Source organism: Lissotriton vulgaris, chromosome 11 (assembly GCF_964263255.1).
Source record: "Lissotriton vulgaris chromosome 11, aLisVul1.2, whole genome shotgun sequence".
In the NCBI taxonomy this organism is placed as follows: domain Eukaryota; kingdom Metazoa; phylum Chordata; class Amphibia; order Caudata; family Salamandridae; genus Lissotriton; species Lissotriton vulgaris.
The window spans coordinates 862146874-862162548 of NC_141699.1; the positions used below are offsets into that span (position 1 = coordinate 862146874).

Below are 15675 nucleotides of genomic sequence, written 5' to 3' on the forward strand. Positions count from 1 at the left end.
CCTAATGGATCATGAGTCCAAGGTTAGTGCAATCTGACAGTTTGCACCCAGATTAGCAGATAATTTCAGTTTTCCTCCAAGGTACCTTGTATGATAATATTTCCATTGCCTTTAGTGTCCACAGTTTACATACCCAGGACTAAACCCCAGGAGCGTTTACTTATTTCTAACCAGCCACGATTTCTTGTTAAGCTTGCAAAAGAATAAGTGGTATTACAGTACAATCTCCCCTCCTAAGCTCACCATAATTTCTGGGTCAAATCCCCAATACCCCTCCAACGAGATCAGGTTGGACCCAGAAACCCGGAACCTTTTTTATACAACTCAGCATTATTTTCCAGAATAACTTAAGTCTCATGCATGTCCACCATACATGCAAATCAGAACCCTCTCCTCCACAACCTCTTCATCATTGACCATCCATATGTGGGATAATACGTTTCTGTTGTTTTAGTGGCATAAAATACCAGTGATATATTACTTTATACCAGGTTTCTCTACCCTGCACATTTTAAATCGTCTTTGGTACATCCTGCCACAATCTGCACCATTCATCTCATGGTATATTCGTCTCCAACACCACCTCCCATTTTTGCATGAAGGGCCATGTATTCGTTTCTGGTTGAGCTTTCAGAGAAGTCTTGCTATGCTATAGAAATCTCATGTCACCTACGCATCCGAAGGAGGACTTTTGAGCCAGCACTCATGACACCATTATCTAGATTAACTACTTTTCATCGAGACAAATTATAGATAGTTAATACGAAAATTCTGGACTGAGACGTTATTTTAAGAACAGAAATTCTAGACAGAATGGCAATTTTACAGACATAACACAAATGCAACAATGGCACAGGACTCAAGCTATATCTCAATGACGAGGCCTAGGTCAATTCAGAAGTGCTTGTGTTTCTGTTCAGAGTAAGCCTGGCTTGGCACCGGTGAAGGAACAAGCCTGATTTTCACAGGGCTGGTGTCAGTATTTGAAAAGTGGGTGAAAAACAAGGGACTAAAACTGCTGCCCCACGCACTTGCCAGAGGCTAAGACTATCTGTAAACATTCAACCCCTCACCTTTGTGTTTTCCCGAGTATGACACCCAAAGTGTGACAGCTATGACCAGACGTGGGTTATGCGTTCACTGTACCGCAAGTCAAGTTATGCATCACTGATAAGGCCTATGTAGGCTGGGAACGATCTGGAGATGCTCGTATTCCTATTCAGAGAGGAAATGGCTTGGCAGCTCTGACTGAATTATTCCTAAAGAAGCGGGACAAAGATGATTTGAATATAACAGATCGCTGTCTAAAGGAATAGTTGGACTGGAGTGTGGCCCGAGCAGCTGCTAGTGGCTGAGACTATGTGAAAGCATTCTACCTATCACCTTTAATTCAGGGTCTGCCACAATAAGCAAGAGAATTGTTTGTCTGTAGTTGCAATGAGGAATAACTGAGTCTACTCTCTTTAGAAAACCAAACATTATGAACAAATGGTGGACTTAACTGAGAATTTAACGTTTTAAGGACAGAATACCTACATACAGGACTGTCCTTGTAAAATATGGGCTGGTGGTCCTTCTACCATCCTGTAGTCACAAATCAATAGTAGGATTTCAAAAGCTTCTCCTTGATGTAAAGAGCAGTTTCATCCTGTGTAGATTCTATCCCTCTAACATCCCAACCCCTTCTGCAACAGAAGAGAACTACTTACCTCGACCCAGATGACGACATACCAACGCCTGTGCAAAGATCATCTGCCCGCAGCGAAGCATGCAGCCCCAGCCTGTGTCTGAGGATGGGCCCATTCCACCTAAAAGAATCAAAAAGACGCAATTAACAGACGTGCAACTTGGTAAACAGACATAAAAACACATCCTGTGCCACAGCACACAACCAGCACTTCCGTAACATGATAAGATCAATTCCATCCTCTTCTCAAGAACCTATTTACAACTGTAGCAGTGGTTTTATCAATTATTGCACGTCCCCAACACGAAAAACGTAGGCAAGTGTTATGGTTGAATATATTTTATAAACACAATGTAGTAGACTTGAAATAGGAGCTCTACAATTTCAGAAACTGTGCTACTAACAGGTATGAATGTAGCGTTGAACAAAGGTTTCTGCTGATAAGCAATCATACAAGATGATATTGGAGCACACAAATATCAATTGTAAGTATTGATAACGTCCAAAAATGGGGACAAGGTGACCGGCAGTTTACTTGATCCCAATTATTGGTTGACAAACTATTGATTTGCAAACAAGAGTGACAACCTTCAATAGGATAACAGCCAACATGTGTTTCGTCCTATTCTCAAGATCTGCCGCACTTAATATACACTTGTAAAGAGCTAATCGGCGATCGTAGACTGCTCCTAAAAGCATCCCTCAACCAAAGAGGCACTTGCACACATAGGCAGGTAGTGTTGGCATGCTTTGCCCCTCCAGATCCGCAGCTGATATGCCATCTGGTGAGAGTGGAAGGGAAGATGACGGTGGAGAAGTGTGGCTCACTGGTTAGAAGCGGCAGACCCCGAAACAGAGATCAGGCCCGGGACCAGGGTTCAATTCCCGGCGCTGCAGGGTCTTGGGCTTAATGTCCGCGGACTCGATAATTCTCGCCTCAGCGCCTACTCTAATCATGGGTCCCACGCTGCAACTCTGGGCAATAGCTTGCTTAATCTCCACAACGGCCCCTACAGCACTGGGATGCCTGGCGTCACCTTGGGGGTGCCCAGGAGGGGCATCTCACAGGGAGAGCCAGGAAGGGTTCCACAGCATTATACAGCGCCGGGACGCCCCGTTGCTGGGGCAGCTGTGCGCTTTATAAGTATACTACATTTACATTTACATTTACTTGATAAACCACTGGGGCCTGTCTGCTCTTCATAACTTCCTCATGACTCCTTCCACTTTATCTGCTTTGATTTGCTCACCTCATTTGAATTATTTGCCGTTGTGGCCAATGAACTTACCCATGCCAGGGGGAAGGGCGATACTGACAAAGGCTCTGCCATGGGATCTTTTCCCTGGATGGGGACAGAACGATTCACCATATAACCACGCACCTCAGGATCACTCCTTACCGTGCGTCTCTCCTCTTTACACAGTACAGCCTGCCATTGTCGTTTGTCTATGAATTCTAATAGCATACAATGATGACAACCTTCCCTTACAGCTGGTACTGAAACATTGTGTCATTGTGATAGTTTGCTCTTTTAATGGATACTGTACTTTTGAGTAAGTTGTTTTAATTATTTTTAACTGTTTGCAATGGTTTAAAGTAACCGAGCAATAATACACTTGATTATTCACTTACTAAGCACTGATGAAGGTATGACTCGCCACTCCACGAATGGAAACAAGCTGACTGGCAGTTTATTTGTTGCCAAATATTGGTCGATAGGCTATTGATTTGCAACCAAGGATGACAGTCGGCTGTAGGATAAACGCCAACACGTGGTTCGTTATCAGTGTGTATCATATCACCAGGATAAACACTTGGCAGGTTCAGTGATTCGTACCGTTATGTAATAAATGAGAGAAGGAACATTACTAATTTGTGTCAAAAGGCCTGAAACGTAGAAGAGCTCTGCACACATAAGAGAGGGCCAGATTGCAGACACGCCTGGCCCGTTAAGGTGAGGCTGTGGACAAGCGGGAAGAGTGAGCGAAGGAAGCCGGGCGGGAGGTGTAGAGTGGAGTGCCCCCTCAGCATCAATTGCGGTGGAACTTTGGGGATGATCCGCGGGCTGCATTCAAGACTGGCTATATTATACGCAAGGGAGGCGGTGACCTGCAGCGGTGTCAGGCTAAAGAAGAGATTGCATGAGCCTGAGTTGGAGCTCTGTAGCGGATTGAGTGGCGCCGCGGCTATTTTGTGCTACAGGCCGTACTTGGAACATTGGGCCTAACTTCAAGCAAGTACCCAAGGAGACGGTCTGACACCGAGCTCTGAGACAAAGAGGGTCAAGTCACAATCGGTCTGGGCTCGGACTGCGGGGCCTGGGCCTGGACTAATGTAAGGGGTCCTGGAGGAAGCGGGGTGCTCCGGAACATTGGCACACTTGTGGATCTGGGACATTGGGCGCCTAGCTGGTCTGCTGCTCCCGTGGTCGCTTAAATCGCACCCGCGTGCAGAGTGGTGGAGAATAGCAGCCCACGGGGGCAACCTGTGCCGGCTTGCTTGGTCTTTGCCCAGGGCGGTAGGAGGCACCGGGGGACCCAACCAGTGAGGTGTAGGAATGTGGGAGAGGGAACTCACACATCCTGAACTCATAGGTAAGGACCGGGGCGGTCCTGTTCCCTAAGCAGCTCTCTCAGACCTAAATAAGAGGGTCCCACCAAGATGTCCACCCACCGGGCAAGAAAGGAGCCCACGATCAAAGATCTCCTGCAGATAGGTGGGCGTGGCCAACAGCTTGGCCGGGTAGGACGTGCCTCAGCGAAGCTCCCGATGAGTTGCTGCAAATCCGACTTACTTTAAATCAAAATTCCCCCAAAAACTGCAAATACGAGACCGGATCGAGCACTGAGCCTGTGGAGGTAGAGGACTCGCCGAATCCTGCCGTTCAACTGAAGAAATTCGCCTTCGAAGAACGGACCGCGCGGGATCTCTTCACCAAGATGGCGGCTGGACGCGTCCTGTCGGGCCGGGAGTGGCACTGCCCCGCTATCGGACCCTACAACAGGCGGTGATCTCACCTACCCAAAGCGCGCAAAGAGAACAATATCGGCTGTGGTAAAGACCCCCCCCTAGTGGAGTGTCCCCATGAGAGCGAAAATCGGTCTGCGACACCGGGCTCCGAGAAGGCGCCTGACTCTTGCCCGGAAGTTTGCCTGAGCCCTGCGCTGGGACGAGGAGGAGGCGCAGGGTCGCCCCCGCTGCAGACCCGGTCGGGGCCCGCGGACAGAGGGAGGCGGAGAAGTGGGGACACCTAGTAGAGACCGTTGGTGGGTCTGCACCGACTGAAGGTGAGGAGCTCTCCGGGGCACTGGGAACTGCGGCTGCGGGAGGCGGCGCGGGCCTGACAGGGGCTCGTGGAGAGGCCGCGCCTCAGAGGACTGGGGAGAACAGCAACGGCAGGCCTGGGGAAGGCTGAGCACCAGCAACCGACGGTGCGCGGGTGGCAATCGGCGCCTCCACTCAGACTGCACTCCTTATCTTGCCCCCTAAACACAGCCACTGGGACCCTCTGTCTGAGACCATAAGAGGCAATCAAGACAGTCGGGCAGAAGACACACTGGTGGCGGCGACCTCCCGCGCTAATTTTCAACGCATATAATTATATAATTGCAAGGGCCATCGTGCAGCGGGGACTGCGGCTCCTGGGCCCTCTCTTCCTCTGCCCCCCGGCAAGCTACGCAGGCCCTGAGGAGAGGGATCAAACATAAGGGGCGCGCCACAGGACATATTAAGTGGGGCCTGACCCACGTGGCGGCCCGGACTGCTTAGGACCCCCCACAAGGGGAGAGAAACATCGATCCCACGGAACACAGCCCACAAGAGCTACAGGAATAAGTGAGCTCAGTAGAATTCCCACGCTTTATGGTGACCCTGATGTAGGAAGGTGGATACCTGACTATGGTTACCCCCAACTTTTTGCCTGGTGTTTTGCTGGTTTTTCGACTTAGTGGGCCTGGGACCCTGCTATTCAGGGCCCCAGGCCTACTGCTCTCTCTCTAAAATGGATTCCATGTACCTTAGGTGCATTTACCAATTGGTACTGGGCCACCTTATCAGACCCTGTAACTCAGGGCATAGGTGTACCCAGGGCCTACCAGGGGCTGCAGCATGTATTATGCCACCCCTGGCTGGCCTTCTAAATCTGACACAACTGGCTGCACGACAGCTGGGGCAAATTGGTGTAATCACCCTTTGCTGTAGATATAGTATACCTATATCTAACCCTAAAATGGACACATGTATTCCTATCAGTCACTCCTATGGCAGGCCTTAACAATCCTGAAGGCAGAGTGCTTGGAATTATGTGAGATGGTGCTCTGGCATGAGCTGAGCCCGTCTGCAGCTTGCGGAACCAAGTCCTAATAGCTGTTCTATGATAACGCGTACCACATACTCTTAAGTGCATTATAATCCTTGCGGTTATTTGCTATCTTTGGTATCGCTTTATCAAAACATGTCGAGTAAGGTGTCATACGAATTGGAATACTAACCCCTCGCCAATTCTGGCGACGGGGTTAGCATTCCACCCTTCTAGAGGGACACGACATGTGTGTAACTGTGAACCCCGGTTAAAGTTAACTCGAGCCTCAGCATCACAAAATGGATGCTGCCACCACAGACACAAGTCTGACCTCCTGCTGCTGGGAGTCCTTCCAGCGAGGAGAGCTTGGACAAAGGGTTTTCTGTCAGGGGCGGTGCTAGCACCGACCCAGACAGGGTTTTGTGTATCCTAGGTAGGCAGGGCTGAATAGGAAGGGGACTGCAAGTGCCAGTCTAAACCGGTTCCAGGGGCACACCAGCCCCTGAGCTGGGGAAAGTCCGGCATGGGAGAGGGGTGTAACCACCCCCCTTCCTGGTCCCACCCATGGGCAGGACCTAGTCCCGTACCAGCCCCTTTCTTTAGTATAAAGGTGGGAGCGGGGACCCCTTCCAAATTAGATAATTCAGAATCTTGACGACTTTCCACGAAAGAACTCTTGAACCTTTCATAAGACTCTCCCTTGTGGCTAAGGAGTAGCCACCCTGCACCCGCAGGCACCATCCAAGCATCGCGGTTTGCTGTAAGTCTCTCCTCCGCATCAAGACTGCCCAGCTCGACGAGAACCGGCTTCCCTGGCACCTCTGACCTCTACCTGCATCATCAGCCCAGCTGAGATTCGTGGGTGTGACGAGACCTCGAGGGACCGGCCATCTTCAGGACTGCACGACGCTTGCCCAGCACGACCGCCGAGGGATCCTCGAGTGAGTGCTTTGGGGTGTGAGAAGCCCTAACCCTGAGCAGCTCCAGCACCAAAGTCCAGCCCCCCCCAGCATCCACGAGATCTGCGTGGGGCCCTTCTGCTCTTTGCTGCTCACCGCGTTGTCTGGCTACTTGCCTGCTGGCTTGTGGCCTTCCCGACGACGAACAACGAAATTTCCAACGCTGGTCTGGTTGCTCCAGACTGGCCCTTGCTCCCCTCCAACAGAGGAGCACCCTGGACCCTCCTGGTCCACTCCAGACGCCATTTTAAGTCCACCGCGTGGGCTTGCATTTGCCAAGACTTGTTGCCCCAATCCTGGGTCCAGCGACGTCGACAGCAGATACCATCGTGGGACAGCTCGCACCTCCATCCTGGTCGCCGACAACGCCTCCTGGTCCGTGAGACTGCAGAGCCCAGCGTCGCCCACTCACCTGGTCGAGGTGTCTCCATCCGGTGCCATCCTGGTGCCCATCTAATCACTGGCTCGTGATTCAGAACTTGGTCCCCTCTGCTTACAGGTGTCTTCCATCTTCGATCCAGGCTTGAATCACTTCAAACTTCATCACTGGTCGCCTGCCAGCAACTTCTTCTTTCAGGCTCCATAGACTGCAACAAGGATTCCCGACGTCTTTCCAGACCTATGCATCCGCAGCCCCTGGGCTAGGTAAACTCAGCATTTCGGTGCTCCAGCATAGCTTTGCTATCCAAAGGTCCAGATCCTTTTTCGTTTCAGCTCTACCTAGTCGGATTCGTCCGATAACACTAACTTTACGAAATCTAGCATCCATAGACTTTGTCCCGCATCCCGCTTGAGAGTGCACACTCTGCACCCGATCTCCCTAGGCCTCCTGCTAGTAATCTGAAGGTTCAGTAGCAAGCCCTAGCGATCCTAAAGCCTATTAGAGTAGTCCTTACCTGCTAGTAATTTCGCATTCCACTTTTAGAGTATATGGTTTTTCGTGCCCCTCGGGCATTTGTGTAAATTGTGCGACTTTGCGTATTTTCCTAAGAGCTTTGTATTGTGCTTAGCGCCCTGTCCTCATAAAGAGTCCAGGGCTGTTGTGTTCTAAATAAATATACTTTATTTTCATAACAACTTGTGTGGTGTCCTTTCACTTGGTGTTCAAGGGGTATATGTGATGGTATAACAGCTGGCTTAACACGCCCTCTAGAGTTTAGCCTAAAGACTGCTCTTGTCCATGCTACTAGGATAGCTGGTCTACGGTTGACTTACAACCAATCATCAATAAGGGTCGTTTGGAATGATACACAGTGATCACTAGAATAGTGAGCACTACATATCAGGCCAACTTCTCACACCTGATACCTGCTGGGGGCAGTGAAGCACAACTATAGGAAGGCCAGCAAACCCCAAGTCTACCGCACCAGTTGGGAGTCCACTCTCAGTTGCATGACCTGGCGAGTAGTGTTCTCCTATCACAGACAGCGGCCTATACAGACGTGATTCACGACCACCGTCGTAGTTCCCCCTCCACTCGTCTTCCTTACCCCGCGGAAACCCAACAGACTAGGAGAGACAAGAAAGAGACAATTACAGTAAGACGTGACAGTACAGGGAGACGAGATGGGGAAAAGAGATCTGGTGGCTAAATCTGCTCGACAGGAAACCATGGACAACTATGCTATGGCCCGTTCACAGAAGGAAATGATCCCGGTGGCGTCCGGCACACGCGCTGACACCGCCATGCTCTTGGAGGTGATCCAAGCGTCCAGGACGGAAATACAGGACTCAAGGGCAGCGCTGGAGGTCAAAATTGGCGAGGTGGGCTCGGAGGTCCTACTACTGTGCCAGGATTTTCGGAACCTGAAAGAGAGGGTGACGACGGCGCATACACGGATTGGCGAGGCAGAGGACTCCCTCACCACCCTCCAAAAAAGACATGGCGGAACTCCAAGCATCACACAGGCAACTGCTATGGAGGGTGGATGACGCGGAAAACAGGGCGAGACGCAACAACCTGCGCTTCGTAGGTTTTAGAGAAGGCATTGAGGGGACAAATGTGGCGGCCTACCTACACTCATGGCTAACAACAACTTTCCCGCAAGCTCCATTCTCGAACTGTTTTGTCATCGAAAGGGCACATAGGGCACTACTGGCGAAGCCGCCTGAGGGAGCGAGGCCAAGTCCGATCATCAACCGGTTTCTCAATTTCGCGGACAGAGATCTCATACTAAGAGAAGCCAGAAAGATGGGTGAAATACGACAAGACAACACAAACATTATGATCTTTCCGGACTACAGTCAGGAGGTACAGAAACAAAGACGCTCCTATGACTCAGTGAAAGCAAAATTGCGAGATCTACACATGACATACATGCTGCTCTTCCCGGCGAAATTGAAAGTAGTTTTCGTGGGCAGGTCACACTTTTTTAACCGACCGGAAGAGGCCAGGCAGTGGCTAGAGGAACGTCCGATGATACGGGAGGCGGAGGAGGAAGGCCGCAGAATAAGGTACGAGATGGCGACCGCCCACCTGCGGAGGAGCCCTCATAAGGCCCAAAGAGTCCAGAAACCACGGACCAGAAGACGCTCGCAGACAACTCCATACCCTGGTCCCAACACGGCAGGACGAAGGAGACAAAATCCAGCAACGCCAGCAGAGAAATAAGCGATGTCGGGATCCAGGTTCAGCTGCCTGGTAAATCATACTGGCTCGGAGGAGGAATACGACACAGGTGGCCAAACATCAGATGGGGAAGAAGTAGTGGAACAATCCTTACATCCCCTAGTCACTGCAATCCAAGAGCTGGAACAGGAAGCGACTGGCCCACCAGATGATCTGGACACTGAGACACAGGACTCCCATTCCTGATGAGGGACAGAACTGATAACCGGAACAGCAGCTCATCGCTACGGGGGCACGCAAGTTACAAGCACACACCCGCCTTTCCTTATTGACTTTTGTTTAATTGCATGATATGCATGTTATTTTTCTAGGTTGACCGAGCAGAGAAGGGAAATGGCAGCTCAGTGGTTGCGCAAATTCTTCCTTTAGCTTAAGTGGGGGGGACACAGGGGAGGGCGACAGGCCTACTCCGCCAACAGTCTTGTTTCTGCGGAAGTTGAGACTGACGGGGGAGGTGGGGTGGGGGGTGGGGGGAGTTATGGACGTTTCCAGTTAATCGGGGGGATGGGACGGGCACCACGTTGGGGACCGGACAGGGAAGAGGGAGGGGGGGTTTGGAATTGAAGGGGGGGGGGACAATCATGTTACAGTGGCTGCACACTTCTGCACTCCAGAAGACATCTTCACACACAGATGACCAACTACAATATGAGACACACACTCCAAGATTGCGGGTGAGCAGGTGCGACAGACCCGAGAACAGTGGGGATACAGCGTCCTGACGTTGAATGTTAATGGGCTTGGCAGTAAGATAAAGAGGGGATTAGTGAATTCATACATTAAAAGACTGCACCCTGACATAATACTATTGCAGGAAACCAATCTTAACACTATTAATGCTACAGCAATTCCCCCTCTGTGCTGATGATCTATGAATCCCATTGTTCATGACGAGCTCAGCTCGTCATGAGCACACAAGCAGTGTACTGCATGACGAGCTGAGCTCGTCATGAGCATGGAAGGGGTTAAAGGTACTAACTGTGCCTTTTTGGCCAGGGGACAATACAAGGTCTTGGCACACGCAGGATACACCACTGACTCGAGAGGGGTGGCAATTCTAATTAAAAAGACTAAGCCGTTCACCATAACCCAAACATGGACAGACCCGCAAGGGACATACGTAGGAGTTAAGGGGACTTGGAACAGACGCATGTACACAATACTGTCCGTGTATGCTCCTCCAAAACTGCAGGCCACCAGGCTCAAGAAAGTGGCGGACATACTCCTAGACACAGCTGACACCACACAGATCCTTGGGGGAGACTTTAACGATGTTATGGATATAGGACTGGACCAGACGGGAATGGCGTCCAGGGATCGGACCCGGGCCCCCTTGTCCGTAATGATGGACAATGTGGGGCTCACAGATGTCTGGAGATGGCTTCATCCAGATCAGAGGACCTACTCCTTTTTCTTCAGGGCACACAAAGTATATTCAAGACTGGACTATCGGCCAGATTCATGAACCTCAATTGCGCTCGCAAAGGGCCAGATTCTCAGAATCTGGCCCTTTGCGAGCGCAATTTTTGCATTTGGGATTCATCATCCCAAATGCAAAAATCGGAAATAGCGAAGTCGCTAATTAGCGAGGAATTACATTTAAGGAATCTCTATTTGAGATTCCTTAAATGCAATTCATCATCCATTTTCAAATTGCGAAATCGCAATTTCGGGCCGCTATTTACAGCGAGGTCAAACCTCATGGTAAATAGCGAAAACTTTTAAAAGCATTTTTCTAAGTTGCATGTTGCACACACACATGTCCTTTGGACATGTGTGTGCGCAACACCAATGTAGTTTACCTTTCAGGGGTGCTACAGGGTGTCCTTTGGACACCCCTAGCACCCTTTAAATCGCTATCTTATTTGCGATTAGCAAATTGCTAATCGCAAATAAGTAATACTCCCTATTCATTCCTATGGGCCTTTTGGCCCATAGGAATGAATGGGGAGTTATTCCTTATTTGCGATTAGCAATTTGCTAATCGCAAATAAGGAATGTGTAGGAATCGCTTTTTTTGCGATTCCTACATGAATCCCGTTTTGCGAGTCTGTAATAGCAATTCCAAAACGGGTCTTTGATGAATCAGGCTGCATGTGTTTATGTCTCGGCAACACCTGACAGTAGATGACACGGCGGAATATCAGGCGAGGGGGACTTCCGATCACTCCCCATTGTTAGAAAAGGTAGGAATGGGGCGACATAAGAAGGGAAGATCCTGGAGACTGACGGCATGGGATCTACAGAATACAAACGTCCTCAGGGGCCTAAGAGCCGACGTAAAGGTCTATATTGTCGAGAATGAGGGGACGGTCCTCTCCGGGGTGACGATCTGGGAGGCACTAAAGACGGTGATGTGAGACAGGGTACAATGCAGGCTGGCAGAGGACAGAAGGAAGCTCCACGCTGAAACGGTTGCGTTGGAGGCGGCTATTCTAGACTTGGAATGGGACTATCAGACGTCAAAAGAGGATAGAATACTTAGGAAGCGAACGGACCAGCAGAAGCAATACAGGGAGCTGGTGACGGGGGAGTCCAGAACCCAGGCCCTGGCCACCCTACACCACCTCTATGATGTAGGGGATAAATCAAGTAAACTGTTGGCGTGGCTTAGTAAGAAGGAATGCGCATGGCGTCCAGCAGGGTAGCGTTGATATCGATCAGCAAAGTATACGTTATGTGTGTTACAACTGAGTCACGTGTTGAGTTTTTTAGTTTTACATAAAACACAAAATGCAAGTTATCATTAGGTACGTATCTAACTTGTTCCTAGAGATTCAACAACCTATCTGACCGATAATATAACAACGACCTGAGTAGGCCAGAATGCATACTTGTGTACCATTCGTATGACACCTTATACGCCGGCCTCAGGTTTGTAGGCACAAATATGTACTGTTGTTGGAAATGGCTATATAATCTTGCAATAAAAAAAAAAAGAAGGAATGCGCAGCCAGATGGGTGGAGCAAATCAGGGAGTCAGAGGGATTGCTAGTTGGATCTGATACTCGGATCGCGGAAATATTTGCTGATCACTACGAATGTTTCTACAGGGCCAGAGATCTGGGGACAACCGAGGAGGCCTTACACTACTTAGAACAAATAGATCTACCTGCCCTGACCCCTGAGGCTCAGCAAACCTTGGAGTCTGACATCACCATAGAGGACATATCGGGAGCCATAGCCAGACTGCGACCGGGTAAAACACCGGGCCCGAATGGGTTCCCCGCGGAATTTTTTAAGCGCACAGCGGATCTCCTGACGCGCCATCTTAAGGGACTTTTCGATGGGGCTTTACAAGATGGGAGACTCCCCCAAGACCTATGCTCGACAACGATAATCCCAATACATAAAGAGGGGAAGCCGCAGGTAGACTGCGCTTCGTACTGCCCCATCTCCCTCTTGAACACGGAGGCGAAACTTCTGGCAACGATCCTGGCGTTGCGGCTGCGCACGGTGATATCAGACCTGGTACACCTAGACCAAACGGGTTTCCTTCCAGAGAGAGCCACCAGGTTAAATCTCTGTCGCACCCACAACTGGCTACAGGAAGTAAAAGGGAGGGAGGACCCACACTGGTTCCTATCCCTGGACGCCGAAAAGGCCTTCGACGCTGTTCATTGGCTGTTCCTTGAGGGCGTCTTGCAAAAATTCGGGTTCGGCCCGAAATACCGACAATGGGTTCGACTGCTGTACACTGAACCTAGTGCCAGAGTAAGAGTAAACGGGGTAACGTCACGAGACTTCCAGATTCGAAGGGGGACCCGACAGGGATGCCCATTATCTCCCCTTCTCTTTGCGCTTACAATAGAAGCGCTCGCCACTAAGATCCGACAGAATATAGCCATTAAGGGATTAAAAAGAGGAGAGAGGGACTCGGAAGAAGAAAAAATATCGCTCTACGCGGACGATATCCTCTTGAATATCACTCGCCCAGAGACGACAATACCGGAAATGTTCCGGGAACTGGAACAATACGGGCAGCACGCGGGCTACCAGATTAACTGGCACAAATCAATTCTTTACGACCCTAAGGGACAGGGAAACTGGCCGGACCTCCTGGGACGATTGCTGACGACCATAGAGGGCTTCAAATACCTCGGTGCGTGTGTCACCCTGGACAGACAGCTGTCATATCGACAGAACCTGCAGCGAATTCTAGTGAATTTCACAACGGATGCGGTCCGATGGAGGCAGCTCCCCCTCACGCTCTTAGGGCGGGCCGCGATGTTAAAGATGATCACACTGCCCAAGTTCCTGTACGCCCTACAGAACGAGTATTACCCACTTCCCTCAAAAGTGTTCTAGACAATACATGCTGAGCGGAGATCCTTCCTCTGGCTGGGTAAACAAGCCAGAGTGTCGCTGAACACCCTTCAGAGACATCAGTACAGCGGTGGGATTTCACTCCCGAATCTAGAAGCATACTACTGGGCAGAGCACTTAGTTCAGATTAATGATTGGTTACACGCGCAGGCAGATCATCCCACGTACGCCCTTGAAAGACACAGGATGTCCCACAGGCCGTTGATGTACTATCTATACGGGGGCGCCAGACGGGGGCAGATACTCCCGGCTACAGGAATCACTTTGCAACTCTGGAATAAAGCTATGAAACGCACTGGGTGGGGAATGAAACCCGCAAGACAGACGCCGATATGGCATTGTACATGGCATTGTACAAACAGAATTAAACAAATTAAAGGGCTTCCAGAGATGGGACGATCTGGGTATCTCCACCATTTACGGCTCTGGTCTCGGACTTTGGACTGCACCGTACATAGTTCTTTAAATACGCGCAGCTACGACATGCTTGGCGAGCCCAAGATATCCAGGCGGACGAACTGCCGGAGTACGCGCCTCTAGAGGGACGCCTCCTACAGGAGCACATACCGGAAAAGGCAGTCTCACTTACCTACAAAACATTGACAAATAACAAGCTGGCGATCTAGCTAAGTTCAGACAGACGTGGGAGACCGAGGTGGGAGACATGGAGGATATCGACCAGGACATTGTACTGATTCATCCCAGAGAGGTGGCAATTAAATCCCGACTGCGCCTCATCCAGTTTAATGTGCTCCACAGAACCTACTATGACAGAGTACGGCTCCACAAAATGGGGTGGACGGAGAGCACAACGTGCCTCAAATACAGGGACATGGAGGGAGACTTCTATCACACCGTTTGGTCATGTAGCAAGATACAGGAGTACTGGGGTAAAGTCTTTGAGGAGTTGAGTGAGGTGATGGAAATCCAACTCCAGCCGGAACCTAGGTTGGCCCTCCTGGGCATGACCAATGATGTGGACCTAACGCGCCCCTCACTGGCGCTAGTAGTGGCCAAAAGAGACATAGCCAAGTATTGGGGAGCGTCACAACCGCCAAGACTGGATGAATGGAGGAAAGGTCTGGATCTCTATATGGCTGCTGAGAGGGTCACTTACAAAGCAAGGGGATGCCCAAAGACGTTCTGTAAGGTCTGAGGAAAATGGCGACACTATCATGGTTTAGATGGGGGGCTATGAGTGGTGCTTAAAAAGTGTCCAATTAAACAACCCTATGAATACACCGCAGGGACTAAGGTGTCCCAAACATATAGATAACCACAATACGGCACTTTGGACATGGGGCAAGGTCGGAATGAAATTTTTAACGAGGGTACTGTGGGGAGGGTGGAGGGTGGGAGAAACGGAGATGTGTACTGCTGATTACATGATTGTACTGTTAAGTTATGATAAAATGCAAATAAAAACGTTTAAAAAAAAAATAATAAAAAAAAAAGATCTCCTGCAGAAGCCAAGCTCTAAAAGAACAGAAGCTCAGGGGCCCGAGCAACCGCTGTCACAACCTCCCGAGAGGTTACATCAGTGAGCCGATCAAACGTGGCTTCCTAGAGCAACCCTTTGGCATGGTATGCAGCTAGGAGGATTTTTAAGTTACCAGAGTAATTAGGCGCACAACCTGAGTGGCCGCAAAGTAAATAGTGATATGAAGTGGATGGTATAGGCAATAGGGCGAGCGGTAATCCCTCACAACCGCTCAAGGTTGGACCAGGATGATCCACACAAATAGCAACAAACAACAAAGCCCCTGCGCTATA

General features: G+C 50.1%; 1 protein-coding gene across 3 annotated transcripts in view; it reads right to left on the reverse strand.

Annotated features, from left to right (window-relative positions):
• The window catches only part of ATG4B (autophagy related 4B cysteine peptidase), a 552878-nt gene that overhangs the window by 388408 nt on the left and 148795 nt on the right, over nucleotides 1-15675 (reverse strand). For all 3 annotated transcript variants that reach the window (XM_086944003.1, XM_086944004.1, XM_086944005.1), the window contains one exon: nucleotides 1710-1808. In XM_086944003.1, coding sequence (XP_086800129.1) covers nucleotides 1710-1808 — 99 coding nt within the window. The remainder of the gene's footprint in view (nucleotides 1-1709; nucleotides 1809-15675) is intronic.